At 43.4% G+C, this 19698-nt stretch overlaps 1 protein-coding gene across 4 annotated transcripts in view; it reads right to left on the reverse strand.

The window, feature by feature from the left end:
* The window catches only part of NDE1 (nudE neurodevelopment protein 1), a 653710-nt gene that overhangs the window by 557007 nt on the left and 77005 nt on the right, over window positions 1-19698 (reverse strand). For all 4 annotated transcript variants that reach the window (XM_044089169.1, XM_044089166.1, XM_044089170.1 and 1 more), the window contains exon 2: window positions 5112-5248. In XM_044089169.1, the coding sequence (XP_043945104.1) occupies window positions 5112-5248 (137 nt within the window). The remainder of the gene's footprint in view (window positions 1-5111; window positions 5249-19698) is intronic.

The raw sequence follows: 19698 nt of genomic DNA on the forward strand, positions 1-19698 counted from the left end.
TGGTCTTAAGCGGGAAAAAAAAAAAAAAAATTGAAGGAAAAATTTTATAATAACAGCCCACTATTTTAAACAATGCAGCAGGACGATTTACAGCCTGGTAAATATGTTTGGAAAGGTGCACATTGATTTAGAGTCACAGACTTCAGAATGACAGTAAACAAAGTGGTTGTCATGAGCAAGTTTATATTCTAAAGTACCAGTTCGATGCCATATATGCTCAAGCATGAAACCATTCCTCCTTAGCATATAGAGAGATGAATTTAAACATGGCTCACATGGAACCAAGTCACGTCTGAGCAAGGGCAGCTGTGTCAAGAGCATATGTTACAGTACTGTCTCAATCTCCACCTTCAGGAAGGACTTCAAGAAATCCAAATTTGCTTCAGTGGTACTCTTGTAGGACCTAAATGACCAAAAAGAGGAAGTGGAAAATTTTAGTGAAGGGATTCTGGAGAGTCCTCTCTCAGATGAAGTTTAGCTTACGAGCTTCTTAGCTAACTTGTTTTGCATTACAACTGGCTCTGACAATTATCGAGCCAGTGGACGTGTGTGTCAGTGTCAATGGTGAAGCCAAATCTGCTAGTGCAATTTTTGGAGCTGAAGACTACTCCAATTTGTCTGGGTGCATTTTCCTGGAAAAGACTCTTTGGATTTACACTTTTATGGATCCAAGGGCAAAAGGCGGATAAATAAGTTTACTTCTGCAATCTGATAACGCTCTAGGTCTGAAGGCCTTGCATACGAAGTATCAGTTGTCAAGAGGTCCATACTACAGCACACAACATGCAACTCACGGGCAACTTGTGGTGGGATTTTACGTCCACATTTCTGACATTTTCTGAAACTTCTTTTCCCTTTTCTTTACCCATGTCAAAAGATTGGCTATTCAAACTCACAATTCAACAGGATGAGGCACAGAAGATGCAAAATAAATGCTAGCTGGTCAAAAAAGGACATTACTCAAAATACACATCAATGTCTACAGTAATACTACTACTACTATTTTTAAGAAAGACATCAACAAAAGAAAATGAGAAGGAAAGGGGCTAAAAAAGTAAAGAAACCAGCAATTAAGACTTTGGAAGCAATAATTATCTAAAAACATTATAAGTCTTTTAACGAGTTATTTATAAATAGACGAGGAGTACTTAGCGGAATGCAGAGAAGAGATCCACTTTTGTTCACAATGGCAGCAAATAAGACCTGGTCTCCCTGGGCATTACAACATGACAGGAAAAACTCTTAACAGGGACTCTAGGCTAGACACTAATTTTGCCAACTTAGATTAGACAAGCGTCTCGAGGACCCACAAGTCAGATCACGACTGAATGAGTAAGACATAATGATACTTTATTTCATGCTTCACTCTGAAAGAGATGCAGCATGCCAGTTTGAATCCAGTCTCTTGATCTGTCACCCAAAAACACTTGGAGAATTTCCGCGTTTTCTAAGCATCAAATACAAGCTTTTCTTTGACAAACATTAGGTCTAAGAGTCAAACTGCAACAATAGCAGAAGTCAAATGAGTGCCATGAGCTGAGTGCGCTTCTGTAGTCACTATAATGCCACACAATATTTCAGAAAGGACAGTCTCACTCAAAAATAAAGAAAAAGCAAAAAAAACATTCAGAAATGGGTGGAGATGGAATATCCAAACAGCCAGCCGCTGCAAAAAGCACTTAAAGTCAGATTTAATTTTACTGTACTGCAGTTGTGTCTAGTTTGCTTCTAAGGACGGAATGATTCTGAGTAGTTTGCACAGAGAGTTCAACACAGTGAGCAGTAGTTCCTGTGATGAAGGATTCTCTCATCCCTATTTGCCTACTGTGTGACCTTCACCACATTAATTAACCAGACTGTGCCTAACAGCAAATGGGAATCTGGGCTAGGCTCCTTAATGGTCCCCTGGACTGCTAGCCTAGTAAACAATGAAGTTAATACCTTAGTAAGTGTGACAAAATGAAAGTGAGCTTAAAAAATAGGATAGAAATAGGAGAGAAAAAGATATGGTTTAGAAGTAACAAGAATTTTAAAGGGGCTGACAAAGTTTAAAATATTCCAGATGAAGGGGAATCTCACAAATCAAGAAGCGGTCCAAATGCAGACAGCTAAAAAGAAAATAAGGGAGAACCTGAATAATATATGCAAGCTTAGAAAGACTTCAGTTAAGCAACTTTTTTTTTTTTTTTTTTTTTTTATAACTCCAGAGCATAAAAACTCTCAGCACAAAGACTTGGGCAAAAGTAAGTAGAAAGGGTTATTGCCAAACTTGCAGAGCTTATAAAAAAATAAAATAACCTGAGATCTTATAGAGGAATAAGAAATATTTCAGAAATTTTATGAAAATCTGTACAAAGCAGAGAATATGGAAATCAAGAAAAAGCACAAATGGAAATATTTATGGAAGACAAACATGCCAAGGTTAGAGGCAAATGAGGCTCAACAATTAACAGTTAGGATACAAGGAGATGAGATGTAAATGGTGATGTATAACCAATCCGCAGGAAAGTCTCCAAGAACAGATGGCATTCAGGTGGACGTTTGGAAGGTAGGAGGTGAGAAATTGACAAAGATCTGGAAGGTTTTGTTTAAAAGTACCTTAAAAGAGGTGAAGCAGCAACATTCTGGGAAAAAGGTGCAGTGGTTGTAATACATACAGACGGTAAAGATTACCCCAACTTCATATAGGCCCATTTCAATTTTAAACCATGATTATAAAGTGTTTATGTTCATAATGGCTAAAAGAATGGTGAAGGTATTGGCAAAATTGATAGATACAGATCAACGTGTTTTTTTGAAAGGGGGAAGGGGGGCAAATATATGACATTACTAGAACAATGATGATTTAGAAGGAAGCAGAATGTAAGAAAATACTGTTGCTGTTGGTGAGTATTGATATACAGAATGCATTTGGCAAAGTAAGCTGAGATTTTATGACTAGGGCAATGGAAGTATTTAAATTCACTTGTACAATAATAAGGTTACTTGGGTGGATATATAAGGGATAGGAGGGTACTTCTCTGATAAGTTGGTCTGAAAAGAGAAACCAGGCAGTGGGGTCCTCATTCCCCTTTATTTGTTTTACATTTAGAACCACTGGCAAAGAAAATAAGGGACTCAAAAATTCAAGGATACAATTAGTACAGTAACCAAGAAAAATTGGCTTTATTTGCAGACAATATTACTTTGTACCAGATACATCCAGAAAAAGACATCTCAGTGTTGTGGAACATTCTGAGACAATTTCAAGTTTTTTTTAGGACATAAAATTAATGACATAAAACAAAGGCTACAGCTGTAAACTATGTGCCCACACATTAACTAGTCCAGCAATACCTGTATTTATGGGTGCGTGATACAATGAAATATTTAAGAGTATGGTTTAAAAAGGATTCTGTTATTGCAGCAATTCCTAAACAAAAGATAATACAAATGACTTCCGTGGACTTAAATACCATACCTTTGTTTATAAGTTGTGCAACAGAATGACTTCCTCACCACTGTAGACACAGGATGGTCAAAGGCTAGATTACTATCTGTGTGTGTCCCTAAGTCCTTGACAACTGGGTCAACTCTAAGGGATGTGTTGCCAACAGGGATGCATGACTTCCCAAAGGATAATATTATGCATTTCTTGGCATTTAGTTTTAGTCCATGGCTCTGACACCAGTTGTTTGTCAGTTTAAGCCCCTCCTTGAGAACATTTGTGTCGGTGCGAAATTCAATGACAGCTCCTAATTTGCAATCATCTGCAAATTTAGTCAGACAGAGACCACTGATATTGGCCTTGACTTCTGAGAAGTAAATGTAATTTGCATATTTATGGCTTCTAATTATGCAACAAAGTCTGAAAGATTTAAGATTTTTTGCCAAGTGTTTGCAAAACAATTTTTGTACCACAAGCAGACTCCAAAGAATTTTTCCTCAGGTAGACGGCAAATTCTGGAGGTATGACGGGGAAGAAGTAACTGGGAACATATATTTTGGGAGTGTAATGGGTTGGCATATTTTAAAAATTCCCTACAGAGCATTGTCAGTAATACTGGATGAACAAATCAATGCAACTATGAAATGATTTTTTTTTTTATACCTCGAATACAGCATCTGAATTGCCTAGACACAATAAGGCCTTGTTAAGTTAAATTCTGATGGCTGACAAAAAAAGCAATTACTAGAAAATGGAAATCAAAGTCTAAACCAACAGTATTTGAGCTACTGAATATTGTAACAGAGATAAAAGAAATGGACATGGGATTTTTGGAAAAAGGGTTGCAGTGAATTGCACAGAAAAAAAATGGAAACTGTCGAATACATACATGCAGAAAAATGTTTTGTAGGAGGAATGAAGTGTAAAGGAAGGCAATTTATGCAAAGTTAGACTGATTATATTGTATAGAAAAATATATGCGATTTAGAATGTTTGTAACTGTGAACATGTTAATATGGCTTTTCTTTTATATAAATGTAAATAAGCGTATGTCACACGTGATAAATCAAGGTGTTTACAAAAAAAATGATTTGTCCAAAGGCCTCAGGAAAGGTACAGTTTCCTGCCAGCTATTTATGCTACTCAGATTATACTGAGCAGAAATACAGAATGCCTTACTTGGATCAAATACTTCTCACATATATCGGCTCTACTTATTCTGCTGCTACATTCAAGGACTCTGAAACTAACTGTTCTCTGTACCTTTCTGACTTCAAGATACAATATGAGTTTTATGGTATGTGGCAAATATAAAAATATTTAACTTTTACTACTAATTTTAATACTTTTTAAAATAATTTAAGAACCGTAACTGCGTCTTATTTCCCATAAATACTCTTTTCTACTTGCATTGAATGCATGCTTTATTAAAAGCTAAAATTATGGCTAACACAGCAACACATGCAATTTTTTCTACATATAAAGGCAATGTACAGAAGTACTTGCATACTAAAAAAAAATAATTAAAACATTACTATTTTATAAATAAAATTTTTCACCACTGGACTGCACTCGTAATCTTTCTTATTACTTTTGTCAGAAGACCCCTATAAATCTGCTCCCATTTTTGCATGTTTTCTCTTACTCACATAACCATGTGTTCAATAAAGTACAGTCATCAAACCTCTAGCTTCGTCTTTCAGACGCTGTACAGATTCCAGCAAATTTTCTTTTTCATCTAGTTCACTCTCAAGAAATGCATTCCTCTCAATAGCCTGGTTTAATCGTTGTTCAAAATCTTCCAAGGACATAATTGTTGCTCTGAAATGAGGAATCAATAAAAAAATTTACATTATACAACTGATGTCAGACTGACAAAAACATTACTATTACAGCATAAGTTGCTAAACTCCCTTCACATATACCAATAATAAAAGGACACAAAGCACTAGGGAGAGAGGAGACTCTTCTAGCAAGTACCCTCATTAGAGCACTCAAAGGAAGCAGCATCTCATAACCACCACACTAATTTCACATTCTGTGAAGGATCATTATGACAAGTCTGTCTAATTCTGTAATAAATTACACTGCGACTAGTTCCTTCCCAACACTAACCACTATAAACAAGAAGACTTAGAAGAGAACATAAGTGTTACTTTTGAAAGAGGTGCTAACAGTTAAACAGATATGAAGACATACAAACATTTACAAAGGCATGGAAAGTGAATTAAACTTGCTGTGAAGATCATGCTTAGAAACCTACTAAATTTTTTGCATAACATTACAATATTACTCCAGTAAGGTCATTTGTATCAAGTATCATCTAAAACAAAACCTCAAACGACACTATAAACCAGCCACGGGAAACTAAAAAAAACAAGATTAGAATAAGAGTGACACAAGCATAATGAAAGGAAATCTGGTAAGACATTCAGCCAAAGGCCATGCCATGTAAACAAAATATCCATTTTTTTTTAATTAATTTTTCTTGTCCTCTGTGTCTGACAACCATTACTGCAATCTTTTACATCACTTCTCAGCCATTTGTTCTCCATTATACGGCAAAAGCATGGCTGAGAGGAGGCCACTGCCCAGGTGGCCTTCATCAGGGCATTTGCTCAGCTTTATTGTCTCTCTTGTGCATACCTTTCTTCAGTCAAGGGATGGCCACAAAGGGCCTTTGCAAGGAAGTCCCCCCTCCAAAACTTTCATGGATGACTCAACAAGTCAGAAGGCTATGTCCCCCCTTGTATATAACTCCAGCAGGGATGATGTGCAGATTATGCACCCTTGGACAGTAACCTCAAACTCTCATGCCAAAAAAAGATATAATCAGGTAAATGCCTTGTCATCATTACTACTCCCCAGCCAGCTTTTCCATCATTCAGCCTACCACTCAAACCTGGAAACACATGGCTCACACTTAGGACTTTTGGCTAGAATATCTGATTTATGCAGTCTCCTTAATAAATGGAAGAATGAAACTAACACTGCATTGTATGTGCTGCCAACACATTCCTGAAAATATCTGACAAAAAATGTTCTACAGAAATGAGTCCAGGCTAATCATGCAAGAGGTCTGCTGTACAGCGAAGTAGCTCTAGGGTGGTACGAAGGGGGGCAGATGTCCCATGCGCAAGATGTTAGGGGGCACAACAAGCACATGCTAGTGGGGTAGTACTACAGTATTTGCATTCAGAAATAAATGCGGATATTGTACATGCAGTAACAGCTGAAGCAATCTGTGTCTGGTATTCTAACTGCTGCAAGCAACTTTTTTTTGGACAGAGGAACTTTTCTGCTACAATTGACAGTCAGATCACCAGTTTTGCTTAGGGTTACCACCTGTCCCACTTTGCGAGGGACAGTACCCTCTTTGGGCAGTTGTATCCTGCAAAAAAATTGAAAAAAAAAATGGCAAATGTCCTGATATTTTAGGACAAAAATATTTTGTATATTTTAAGCAATAGTTGCATAAAACAGTTATTCTGTATCTGAAACACCTAAATGTTGTAAGAAACAGAATAAGTAACTAAAATGCCACAAGAATAAGCTTTTATTTAGGCAAAAAAGTGAAGTTTGTCATTTGTACTGGCCTTAAGTATGTTTCGCCCTACAAAATCTGACCTTTGTCCCAAAAATGTTGGGCATTTGAAAAGGTGGCAAACCTAGTTTTGCTATTGTAAATTTAGGTTATATTTGGGGACAGGCCATTCTTCTACACCTTCATTAATAGAACAAATTGTTCTCACTTGAACACATACGGTTCCCCCTCCTTTTGCAAAACAGATATAGATAACCGAACATAAAACAGATATAGATAACCGAACATAAAACAGATATAGATAACCGAACATAAAACAGATATAGATAACCGAACATAAAACAGATATAGATAACCGAACATAAAAGATAAATGTGGAGTAATTCAGAGACAATATCAACAACAATTAGACAAGACAGTACAGTCATGTACACTTACCATAAATGTACATGTTGAGTGTATTCACTGTTGCAGTCATCACATTTGGGTTATTCCTGCCAGGGTAGCCCTCGGCCAGCCCGAATACCAGAGACTTAGTATTTCTGCATCGATTGCAATTGCTTGAGGACTGACGTCAGGTTGTCAGTGGTATAAAGAAAAGGCAGCAGACATCATTACATCAGTTTTTCGTGGCCTAACCTGTCAGGAGCCGCCAAAGTAGGAGGCCAGGTTCTGGTGGAAGAAAGTACAGTTTTGTACCTACCATAAATGTAGATGTTCGAGTGCTGATACAGCTGCAGTCATAACAGATGGGTTTTCCTGCCGTCAGGCGGGTCCTCGGTCGGCCGAATTCCAAAGTCTATGTCCAGCGTCGGTTGTTGTTGCTTTCTTTCCTGACATCAGCGCGACAGGGGTATATAAGACACAGCCGACGCCATTTTCTTCAGTCTTTCTTGCCCCAGATGTCAGGTGCCCCCAGAAGGAAGGCAATGTATATATATATATATATATATATATATATATATATATATATATATATATATATATATATATATATAATATATAATCATGCAATGCAATATAATCAAAAATCAGTAGTTGCAAGCAAATACACCATAGAAGGATAACCCAATCAGGTTGTAAGATGAGGAGTTAGCCACTAGGTCTGTACCCAGAGGGGAAGGAGGGAGGGGAACCTGGACTGCAGTTGTATCAGCACTCTAACATCTACATTTATGGTAGGTACAAAACTGTACTATGTTCATCATGCATACAGCTGCAGTCATAACAGATGGGTAGAATCCCAAAGTTACGCACAGGGTGGAACTGGGAGGAGCCAGAATGCCCTGCAACACAGCAGTGGCAAAGCCTGCTCTAGTTTTGGAGTATAAAGGTAGGTGGTAGTGTTTAGTGAAGGTATGCACAGAACTCCAAGTGGCTGCCTCCAAAATATCTTTGGTAGGGACTCCTCTGAGGAAGGCTGCAGAGGTAGCTGTGGCCCTTGTGGAGTGGGATCTGATGCCTACAGGTACAGATTTACCATGAAAGGAGTAACAAAACCGTATGCAGTGGCCTATCCATTTTGAAATTGTCTGTTTGGAAACTGGCTTCTCTTGAGCTCCTGCAGCATAGGACACAAAGAGTTGTTCTGATTTCCTGAAAGGCTTTGTTCTGTCCAAATAGTAACGTAGCTGTCTATGGATGTCTAAGGAATGTAGCAGCCTTTCCCCTTTGTTTTGAGGATTGGGGTAAAAGGTAGGTAAGTGTATGGCCTGATTTAAAGCTACCCTGGATACTACCTTAGGCATAAATGACGGGTTGGTTCGTAGGGAAAGCCTGTCCTGATGGAAGATGAGAAAGGGCTGCACAGCCATGAGGGCTTGTAGTTCCGAGACCCTACGAGCTGAGATAATAGCCAGAAGGAAAGCTGTTTTCCAGGACAAATATTGCAAATTTGTTGAGGCAGCTGGTTCAAAGGGAGGCAATGTTAATTTTTCTAGAATGTAATTAAGATCCCAGGCTGGTATTGGTTGTTTCCTTGGAGGTCTTATATTCTTAGCACTTCTGAGGAACTGTCTTAAGAGTGGGGGAGAGAATAAGGTTGGATCAGTGTTGTATTCTGCAGAAATGGCTGAGGCATGGATTTTGATGGAGGAAAATGAAAGTCCACTGTTCAACAGCTCAGCTAGATACTGTAATATCTGAGACAAATTCAGTTTTCTAGGATCCTGGCCCTTTTTCTCATTCAAAGCGCAAAACCATTTCCATTTTGTGGAGTAAGCTTTTCTAGTAGATGGCCTTCTGGCCTCCAAAATGACATCCTGCACCTCCTTGGAGAGTAGGGTCTGTTGTGGTGTTGAGGAATTTTCCATGCAGCCAGATTGAGTGTTTTCAGCTGACTGTGAAGAGTTTTGTAGCTGTGCTGAGTCAGGAGAAGAGGCATTAGAGGTAGGGTCCAGGGAGGAGAATGTGTTAGGCTCCTTAGGAGTGGGTACCAGTGTTGTCTTGGCCAGTCTGGAGCAATCAGTATCATCTTTGGTCTGTCTGCTCTTGCTTTCAAGAGCACCTTGGGCAGTAGAAGCAAAGGTGGGAAGGCGTAAACTGTCCGTGCTTCCCAACTGAAAGAAAGGGCGTCCACTCTCCAGGCCTTTGGATGAAACGTCCTTGAGCAGAATTTTGTCAATTGATGATTCTTGTGGGAGGCAAAGAGATCTATGTCTGGCCTTCCCCACGCTTGGATTATCTTTGTAAACACTTGAGGGTGCAACTTCCATTCGTGCGGGTCTGTCATATTTCTGCTTAGATTGTCTGCCAGCGTGTTTTCCAAACCTGGCAGGTACTGTGCTTGAAGCTCGATTTTCCATTCCAGAGCCATGTTCCAAAGTGACATGCCCAGCCTGCACAGGGGGTATGAATGAGTTCCTCCTTGTTTGTTTATGTACCACATTACTGAGGTGTTGTCTGTTCTTATCAATAATTGCCCTGGATGTAGGAGGTCCTTGAAAGCTGTAATTGCATTTATCACTGCTAGCATTTCCTTTTGATTGATGTGAAGGTGCTTTTCCTTTTGGGACCATTTGCCCTGAATGCACCTGTCTGTCATGTGTGCCCCCCAGGCGTAGTCTGAGGCGTCTGTTGTGATGACTTGATTTGCTTGAGGCTTGCAGAATGGTAGACCTGTGTTTGTTTGGCATGCTTGGGCCCACCATAGAAATTCTTTTTGCAAACATGGAATTAGTGGTATTATTGTTTCCAAACTGTGGCTGTGTTGAGACCATAGGTTTTTTAGGTACCATTGAAGTTTCTTCATATGCAACTTTACACATGGGATTAGAAGAATGCAAGATGCCATGAAGCAGAGACTGCAGAGTTTTCCTTGCAGTTAGCCTGGTACAATTTGCTAGCATCTTGAAGTACTGAGTTGGTTGCCCCTGTTTTTCTGGCGTAAGATAAGCCATCTGGGTGTTTGTGTCCAAGTTGGCACCCAGGAAAATTATTTTCTGAGATGGTGTTAGCCTGGATTTCTCTTTGTTGACTGTGTATCCCAGAGAATTCAATAACCGTGTTAGATAAGCTGGATGTTCCAGAAGTATGTGTTCCAAATAAGGGTAAATTTGTATCCCTTGAAGTCTGCAGTAAGCAATTACTGATGCCAGGCATTTCGTGAATACTCTGGGCGCAGTAGATGAGCCAAAGGGCAATGCAGAGAATTGATAGTGGATTGAACCTGCAAGAAATCTGAGGTATCTTCTGCAGCTTTGTCTGATTGGGACATGCAGGTATGCCTCCTTGAGGTCCAATGTTACCAGCCAAGACTCCTTGCCCAGCATGGGAAGAAGCTGCTGTAAGGTGAGCATCTTGAATTTTGGTACGAGTAGAAATGTGTTTAGGATGGATAAGTCCAAAATGGGTCTCCAATCGGTTCCCTTCCTTGGTACCAGGAATAGTCTGGAATAAAAACCTTGACCTTGTTCGTGAGTAGGTACCTCTTGAATAGCTTTCATGTCCATGAGCTTTGAAATTTGTATTTGAGCCTCTGCCCTTTGATTGTGTGGCAGGTTCGGCATGCCTCTCATTTTTGGAAGAGTGTGAAAATGAAATCTGTAGCCTCTGTTTATAATGTCCAGGATCCATTTGTCTTTTGTGACAATATGCCAGTTTTTTGAAAATAATGCCAGCTTTCCTCCCAAGGGTGCTGCCACCTGAGCCTTGCTTGGCATGCAAAGGGGAAAGTCATTGGGTTTGTTTCCTGTATTGTTGTGCACTGTCTTCGCCACCTCTTGGTGCTGGAGATTGCCACTGTCTGCCTCTATATGATCCTTGAGATTGTCCTCTACCCCTTGTGCGCCTGTATCTACCTCTTTGGGGCTTGTCCGTGGCTGGAAAGGACCAGTTTTTTGAAGGCCAATTTCTGCTAAAACGTGGTGGTTGTACCTGTAGAAAAGCTTTGACAGTTTGCATAGATTTAGCTTTTTCTTCCATTTTCCGTAGTATCTCCTCAGCATTACTACCAAATAATACATCCTTTCGTAAAGGAGCATCTAGTAGTTCAGCTTTAACATGATTAGGCAAGGTTTGTTCCCTAAGCCAGGCATGTCTACGTATGACTGATCCTGTAACAGCAGCTCTACTTGAGGCCTCTAGAGCATCATAGCCACATTGTAAGGTGTGTTTACCCACTTGTTCTGCACTATGCATCATATCCTGCAACTCCTTCAAATCTGGTTGTTCAGATTGTGACAATTTAATTCCTTAATTGTGATAACAGAAACTGCTGATATTTAAGCATATGGAACTGACAATTTAAGGCCCTCATGGCTAGGGTGGCCGAGGTATATACCTTTTTTCCCCACCTTTCTAAGGATCTAGACTCTCTCAGAAGGTAATGGATTCTTAGCAGTAGAGGCCTTCATTCCCTTGGGGCCTTGAGAAATGGTTTCAGGGTCAGCATTATGGCTTTTGTAAAGAAATTGGTGTGAGTTAGGAACTCTGTAGTACCTATCAGGCTTGACTGGGGCAGGAGGCAGGGAATCCGGATTAAGACAAGCCTCCGAGTAAACATCATCAAGTATGTCCAAGACAGGAGGTATCGCCAGAGGTCTGTGCTGAGGTAGCAAAAGAAATTCCCTAAACCTTTTCTTGGAATCTGAAAAATCTTGGCCTTCCCAATGGAAGTGTTCCCTCAAGGTATGCAAGGTTTCCCCGAAAGAGAAATCCTCTGGGGGGGGGGGGGGATACAGAAGGAATGGACTGCTCTGCATCAGAATCTTCAAAAGGGGAGTAACGAGTGCTCCTCTTCATCAGAATGTTCTGAAATAATGCAGCCCTGGTCAGAAGAGGGAGAATCTTCCTCCACTCTGGGTCTCTTGTCTGGAGGGGGTTGGGAACCCCTGATAAGAGTAATTAAATCCTCAGCCATTTTGAGCATCTGCTTTTTAGGCATGGGGCCTGGAGATGGGCCCTGTGAAACAGGCCTCTTGGAATGCATGGCTGATTTAGACTTAGTAAAGGCCTTTATGAAAAAGGAAGAAGAAGGTCTGAAGACACCATGGGTGGAAGTGGACCTGTCCACATTAAGAGGCTCAACACTCACAGTGGCTTCGGTAGCTGTAGTCAGGGTATGGGCTGAGGAACCTGCAGTCTCAGTTACAGAAGACACGGAACCTGCGGTCTCAGTTACAGAAGACACCGCCAGAGAAGTGTCGTCGGTAGTCAGGGGCTGCGTAGGCGCCTCGCTGAGAACTGGACCACGTGTAGCTGGTTTTGTCGTGGTGTCGGTGGAGACCGCGGACCTCGCGTGTCGGTCTTTGTCCTTGCGTTTTTTGGACAAAACAGTAGTCGGAGTCTCAGACGACATTTTATAATTAAAAGCTTTACCAAAAAAGTGCTGGGCGAACTCCGCCCGACGCTTAATAGTGCGTTTATTGAAAGAAGCACAAAAGCGACAGCCCGAGATGTCGTGGTCTGGGCCTAAACAAGGTATACAGAGGGAATGGAAATCCTTATGCGGTATTTGCTTCCCACAAGAAATACAATTGTTAACTTTGTCTGACATCTGTCTGAGGCAAGAAAAGTTTCCCCAACAGGGTACTTAGCTTTAAAGAAGACTTCGGTTTCCAAATTTTCGTAATTTCAGGAGCTGGCCGACCGGCACTTGCGAACTGCTTCAGCTTTGGGCACCGCGCGGCAAAAAAGACTGAAGAAAATGGCGTTGGCTGTGTCTTATATACCCCTGTCACGCTGACGTCAGGAAAGAAAGCAACAACAACCGACGCCGGACCTAGACTTTGGAATTCGGCCGACCGAGGACCCGCCTGACGGCAGGAAAACCCATCTGTTATGACTGCAGCTGTATGCACGATGAACATCCCCACAAGTGGAAAAAAATACCAATATGTCCCTTGAAATAAAGGAGAACAACAAGGAAGAATGGCAAAAAAAGGAGAAAGAGAAAAAAGGGGGATGGAGGGAGGGAAATCAGGACTGCAACAGTGAATACACATGAACATCTACATTTATGGAAAGTGTACAGAACTGTACTATGTTCTTCAGGTTTCACTGTTGCAGTCATCACATTTGGATAGATTCCCAATGCTGAAGAAATGGGTGGAGGCAGTCAAGGAAGTTAAGGGCTGACTAGGATGCCCTGCAAGACTGCAGAGGCAAACCCTGACCAAGATTTGGAGAAGAGAAGCAGGTGGTAATGCTTGGTAAAAGTGTGAACAGATGTCCAGGTGGCAGCCTCCAGGATGCCCCTGGTGGGGACTCCTCTGAGGAAAGATGCAGAGGTGGAGGCTGCTCTGGTGAGGGTGTCCTGGCCCCCTTGGGGGGAGGCTTACCATGCTGCTTGTAGCAGAAATGGATGCAGTGTGCTATCCATTTGGAAAATGGTTTGCATGAAGATTGTTTTGCCTTCTGCTCCTGTAGCAAAGCTAACCAGCACTTCAGACTTTCTGAAAGATTTAGTCCTGTCCAGATAGTATCTGAGCTGTCTGTGCACATCTAGAGAGTGAAGAATCCTATGTTAAGTTGTCTATCTCGCCTTCATTCTTGCTGGTTGGGTTCGGAGCCGATCCTCTGCTCTGACTCAGCCATCTTCAAAAGCTCGAGAGCTGTTTACTGTCTCGAGGCCACCCTATATCCCATGATGCCTGCCGCTAGATACCCAGATCTCATTTGCCGCTTCTGCTGCAAAGTTGTTCTACTGGCTCAGGTCGTATAAAACTTTATTATTATCGTTTTTCTTGTCTTAAAACTGTTAGTTTTAGTGTACAATTGGTCGTTTACATAAAACTTGTTTTAATTAGAGTTTCCCCTCCCCTTTTCTCTTCCATTACCTTACCTTGGAAAGGTTTTCCGTTTAAGTTGCAGGATAACCTTTTCTCTCTATCTCTTTTTTTTTTTTTTTTTAAGGAAATTTTCTTTATGATCACTGTTAGCTAGTTTAGTGATAGTTAACTATAGTTTTGGTTGTAGTAGTGCAGATATAACCTTGCTTGTAGTTTTGATTGTGGTAACTGTAGTGTGTATTTTTTTGTGGTTAGTTACCTTAACCTTTGTGTGTGTGTTTCTTTGTTCCTTGGTTTTCTTTCAGGATGTCCAAGGATCCTAAGCAGTCCGGATTCAAGAAGTGTGACTCGTGCTGTCAGAAGATGTCTCTGACAGATGGTCACACTTCTTGTGTTTATTGTCTGGGCACCGTGCACCTGCAGGACTCTTACTCGATTTGCCATGCATTCAGTCCAAGAGTCCTGCAGGAGCGCAAAAACAAGTTGATCCTGAGGGATTTGCTTAAGCCCCAAGATTCACTGGCTAAGGCTCAGCCCATGAAATCTTCCAGGCCACCTAAACCTTCGGCTCCCCGTTCGGAGCCATCGTTGGGTGAACCTATACCATCCATCTCGGCTCTGGCTGGAACCGATGTTCCTCCCTCCCAGTCGGCTCCAACACGTTCCTCGGAGCCGTCTGAGACTCTAAAAAGATCCAGGTCTCCTTCTCTGGAGTTGATACATTCGGCTCCAAGATCACCTCTGCTCCAGTCGGAGCGCAGTCATCGCTCATCCCACTCTTCTCGGTCTTCGAGACTTTCGGATGATGACTTGGAAAGAGTGGTCAGTAGGCTGTTAAAATCGCAGGCCCTAGCCAAAATGTTGTCCAGCTCCCCTTCATCAGGTGTCTGCTCCATCCACGTCTGTAGATATTCCTCCTCCGACTCATCCTTTGGGTTCGGAGCCAGAATTTGTTGGGGTTCGAGTTGTGGAACCATCGGCTCCGATACCTTCTCCTTCGGTTCCATCGTCGGCTCCGATCCCTTCCATGGTACCATTACTGGAGGGATCTGGGCGCCGAAACTCCCTCGTCGGCTCCGAGGGGGTGAGTGGCATCGGACCATTGTCCGACCCCACTCTCCCCCTCGGGGCTTCGGCTCAGGTGAGCTTGGCTCCCACATCTGCCTCGGAGCCATCCCCCTCGGTGCAGAGAGGGATTCTGGTTTCTTCGGAACTGGAGCCCTCTCTGCGTCTGGGCAGGGATGCCTTCGAGGTGATGAGGAGTGTACTGCCCCCCCCCCCCGAGTCAGTCCCACGATCGACCCCATCGGCTCCTCCCCCTATGGTGCCTGCGTCAGCCTCTGCCCCTCTTCCAGATCCCAAGCGTGGGGATCCAGCGTTCCAGGACACCCCTTTGGGTGTATCTTCCTCTTCCTAGGCCTCCCCTGATCATTCAGAGGAGCCACCTCTTAAGAGGAAATGCAAGAGGAAGCATGTTGACTCCCCTGAGTCTGTCACATCAGATACCGACTTAGAGGACTCAGAAGGGTACCCAAGATCCCCCTCTGAAGAGGTCTCCATCTCAGACATCCTTGAGATGCTTAGGCAGAGGGGGAACTGGACTGCCCTAAGCTCTTCTGAGGATGAGTCTGTATTCCTGGACACGTTTGGATCCCGACCTTCCACCTCCTGGGTGTCTCCACCTTTCGACCCACTGATGTCTGTGGTGGCTCAGAAGGCGTGGTCAGCTCCAGACACAGTGGAACCAATCCCCAGAAGATCTGCAAAATTCATAACTGCACCACAGGACAAACAGTTTTTGACCAAAGGTGTCCCCGTTGATGCCATGGTGGTAGCAGCGGCCACAAAGGAGTTGGCAGAAACTTCATCTGTCCATCTCCCTAACAAGGAGTCCAGGACAATGGACAGATATGGGAAGCGGATGTTCTCTTCAGCGACCTTTTCCATGACATCCCTGAATTATTTGTGCCACTTTACCAGTCTTCAAAGGGATCTCCTTAAAGAGCTTGGAGATACCCTCCAAGATCCATCAGCTGAGGGGGGGCCCAGGCCAATGCAGCCTCCCAGCTGGCGACTCTTAATTCAGTGGTAAACTTCTTCATGAGGCTCATTTCGTATGCAGCCGATGGTGCGAGTAGAGCTGCAGGCACAGGCGTTGCCCTAAGGAGACACGCTTGGATGTGGATATGTAACTTTGCGGAACCTTTCAGAGTGTCTTTCACCAACACCCCCTTTGATGGTTCCTCTCTTTGGATCACAGGTGAAGGACACTCTTACCAGGTGTGAGCAGGAAGGCAAGACTCTCTCTGCCGTAGAAGTCCATTTTTCCACTCCTAGACCATATACCAAGGGTCAGAAGAGTGGAAAGATGTGGTTCCAGAAATACCAGGGAGCCTTGCCAGACACACGTGGTGGGTTCCCATCCAGGAGCAGAGGAGGGAACAATAATAGACGCCGCCCTCGTGGCAGAGGTGGTCCGCAAAATCAGGGCAGAAGAGAATCCTTCTCTGAGAAGCCCTTCCAGCATCCCTGAAGGGTTGCCCGGCTGCCCACCTCTGGAGGCAGTCGGGGTAAGATTATCGCTGTACCCAACAGCCTGGCAAGACATAACACAAGACAAATTGTTACAGTCTGTTATATCCGGAGGCTACAGAATTCCCTTTGTTCGCACCCCCTTAAGGTTAAATAAGTCCCTTCCAGACGTTCCACCCAATCTAAGGGACCAAGCAGTTCAAGAAGTCTCAAAACTGCTAAGAAAAAGGGCCATCCAGCAAGTCCCAGCAGACCAACAAGGATCCGGAATTTACTCAAGGTTCTTTTTGGTACCAAAAAAGACAGGGGACTGGAGACCCATTCTGGATCTCAGCAGACTGAACAAGTCTGTACAAAGAACGTAGTTTCGGATGGTCATGCTACAGTCCATTTTACTCTTCCTGGGTCAGGACAATTGGATGTGCTCTATAGATCTTCAGGATGCGTACTACCACAACAAAATGGACAGACGCTCCAGAAGATTCCTTCGCTTCTGGCTGGGAGCCAACCATTATCAGTTCAGAGCTCTGCCCTTTGGTCTCACCACAGCCCCCGGGGTGTTCACAGAATGTATGGCAGTAGTTACCGCTCACCTGAGATGGCAAGGATTCCAGGTGTTTCCATATCTAGACGACTGGCTCCTCACTGCTACCACCAGGCATCACCTTCTGCGAGCCAGAGACTGCACTATCGAGACTTGCTCCAGGCTAGGTATCCCAATAAATTTTGAAAAGTCTGCATTGTCGCCCTGTCAATCTATCACCTTTATAGGAGCAAATTTAAATACCAAAGACATGTCAGCGAGCCTTCCACCAGACAGGGTATTAGTGATTCGCCAACATGTGAAGGTTTTATTAGCACGCAAAACAATTCAAGCCAGGTTTGTCCTCCAAACTCTGGATCTCATGGCAGCAGCGATCATACTTGTCCCTCTAGCTCATTTTCACATGAGGATTCTCCAGTGGCTTCTTTTCACCCAATGGTCCTTCCAGCAGCTTCCCATGTCTTACATGATTATGATCACAGAAGCATGCAAGAAGCACCTTGCGTAGTGGATGGTCTCCACATCAGTGCCCCACGGCAGACCAATTGTACTCCCCCCCCCCTCCAGTTGCTATGGTGACCATGGACGCCTTGCTGATTGGGTGGGGGGGGGCATTATCAGGGCAGAACAGTCCAAGGCACTTGGCAACCTCACGAGTACCATCTGCATATAAACGTCTTGGAGATGAGGGCCGTGCTCTTAGCGTTGCAAGCTCTTCAGGACACTCTTCCTACAGAGACCATTGCAATTCAAACGGACAATATGTCAGTAGTGTGGTACATCAACAAGCAGGGCGGAACCAGGTCCTACCCCCTATGTCGAGAAGCACTCAGACTCTGGCAGTGGGCGATCTCTTCCCAACGGTTTCTGATCGCAACGCACATCCCTGGGAGGTCCAACGTCATAGCAGACAGGTTGAGCAGAGCAATTCTCATGCCTCACGAGTGGTCTCTGAATCAGGTAGTTGCAGACCAAATCTTCCGCAAATGGGGCCAACCTTGCTGCAACCTTTTTGCAACTCCCTTCAACAGCAAGTGCAGCAATTTCTTCTCTCTCCTTCCACTTCCTGGACATTCCCCCAGAGACGCTCTAGTCCACGATTGGCCTCAGGGACTTCTTTATGCATTCCCTCCTTTTCCCCTAATCCCGAAGCTAATACAGAAAGCTACCGTATTGGGCTGCAAAATGATCCTCATTGCCCCTTACTGGCCTCGACAAATATGGTTCCCGTTCCTGCATCGCCATCTTCTCGAGCAGCCTTGGATGCTGGACCAAGTTCCAGACCTTCTGATTCATCAATTGGGTGGGCTGCACCAATCCCTACGATCTCTCCAGCTCACTGCTTGGTTGCTCCACTTCCAACTTTTGCCAGGCTTCCAGATATCTCCCCCTCTGTGCGTGAAATCATTTTGTCATCGCACAAGTCTACGACTAGAAAAACTTGCGCTAGTAAGTGGAAACGTTTTTCTTCCTGGGCAGAAGCTAAGAGTATAGATCACTTTTCAGCCCCTGTACACCACATTTTGGAATTTCTTGCGGAACTCTTCCATGCTGGCTCCGCTTCTGCTACAATTAGAGTTCAGTTAGCTACAATTTCAAATTTTCACATTGGCCTGTCGGAAAACCATATGTCTCATAAGCTATGTAAAGCCTTTCTCAAAGGGACCAATCTGCTCAGGCCCCCAAGTGAGAGATCCTCCACCACCGTGGGATCTAAATTTGATTTTAGCTTCTCTAATTTTGCCCCCTTTCGAACCTGCAGCTTCTTGTTCCCTGACGTTTTTATCTTGGAAAACCCTTTTTCTGGTAGCTATTACTTCAGCCAGAAGAGTTTTGGAACTTCAGGCTTTTTCTATCCGTCCTCCTTACCTAGTGTTCCACAATGACAGGGTTGCTCTCAGGACTAATCCTTCCTCAAGGATGACATCCAGCACCTGTTTGCCGAGGGTTGCTGGTGGTGTATTCAGGGAATAAGCCAGGCTGCAAGTTTCAGGGTTTGCAGCGGAGGATGCAAAATCTGCCCCTCCTGCTGGGACAGCAGAGGGGGGGGGGGGTCTGATGTAGGTGCTAGGGTGGCACTGCTGTCAGACTGCATAGGAGTGAGTACCAGTGCTGGCGTGGTCAGTCTGGTGCAATAAGGATTGTCTTTGGCCTGTCCTGTTTGATCCTGAGTAGTACTTTTGAGAGGAGGAGCAAAGAGGGGAAGGCATAGATTGAGAGGTTTTCCCATGTAAAGGACAGTTCATCCACTTTCCATGCTTGGCTGTGGGGAGTAATGGTGCAAAATTTGCTCAATTGATGGTTTTAGGGGGAAGCAAAGAGGTCCACCTCTGGTGTCCCCCACTTGTGGATTAGATGTTTAAATGAGTTGGGTTCCAGTTTCCACTCATGTGGGTCCAGTAGATTTCTGTTTAAGTCGTCT

Source organism: Protopterus annectens, chromosome 12.part0 (assembly GCF_019279795.1).
Source record: "Protopterus annectens isolate FY-2018-M chromosome 12.part0, PAN1.0, whole genome shotgun sequence".
NCBI classification, from domain to species: domain Eukaryota; kingdom Metazoa; phylum Chordata; order Ceratodontiformes; family Protopteridae; genus Protopterus; species Protopterus annectens.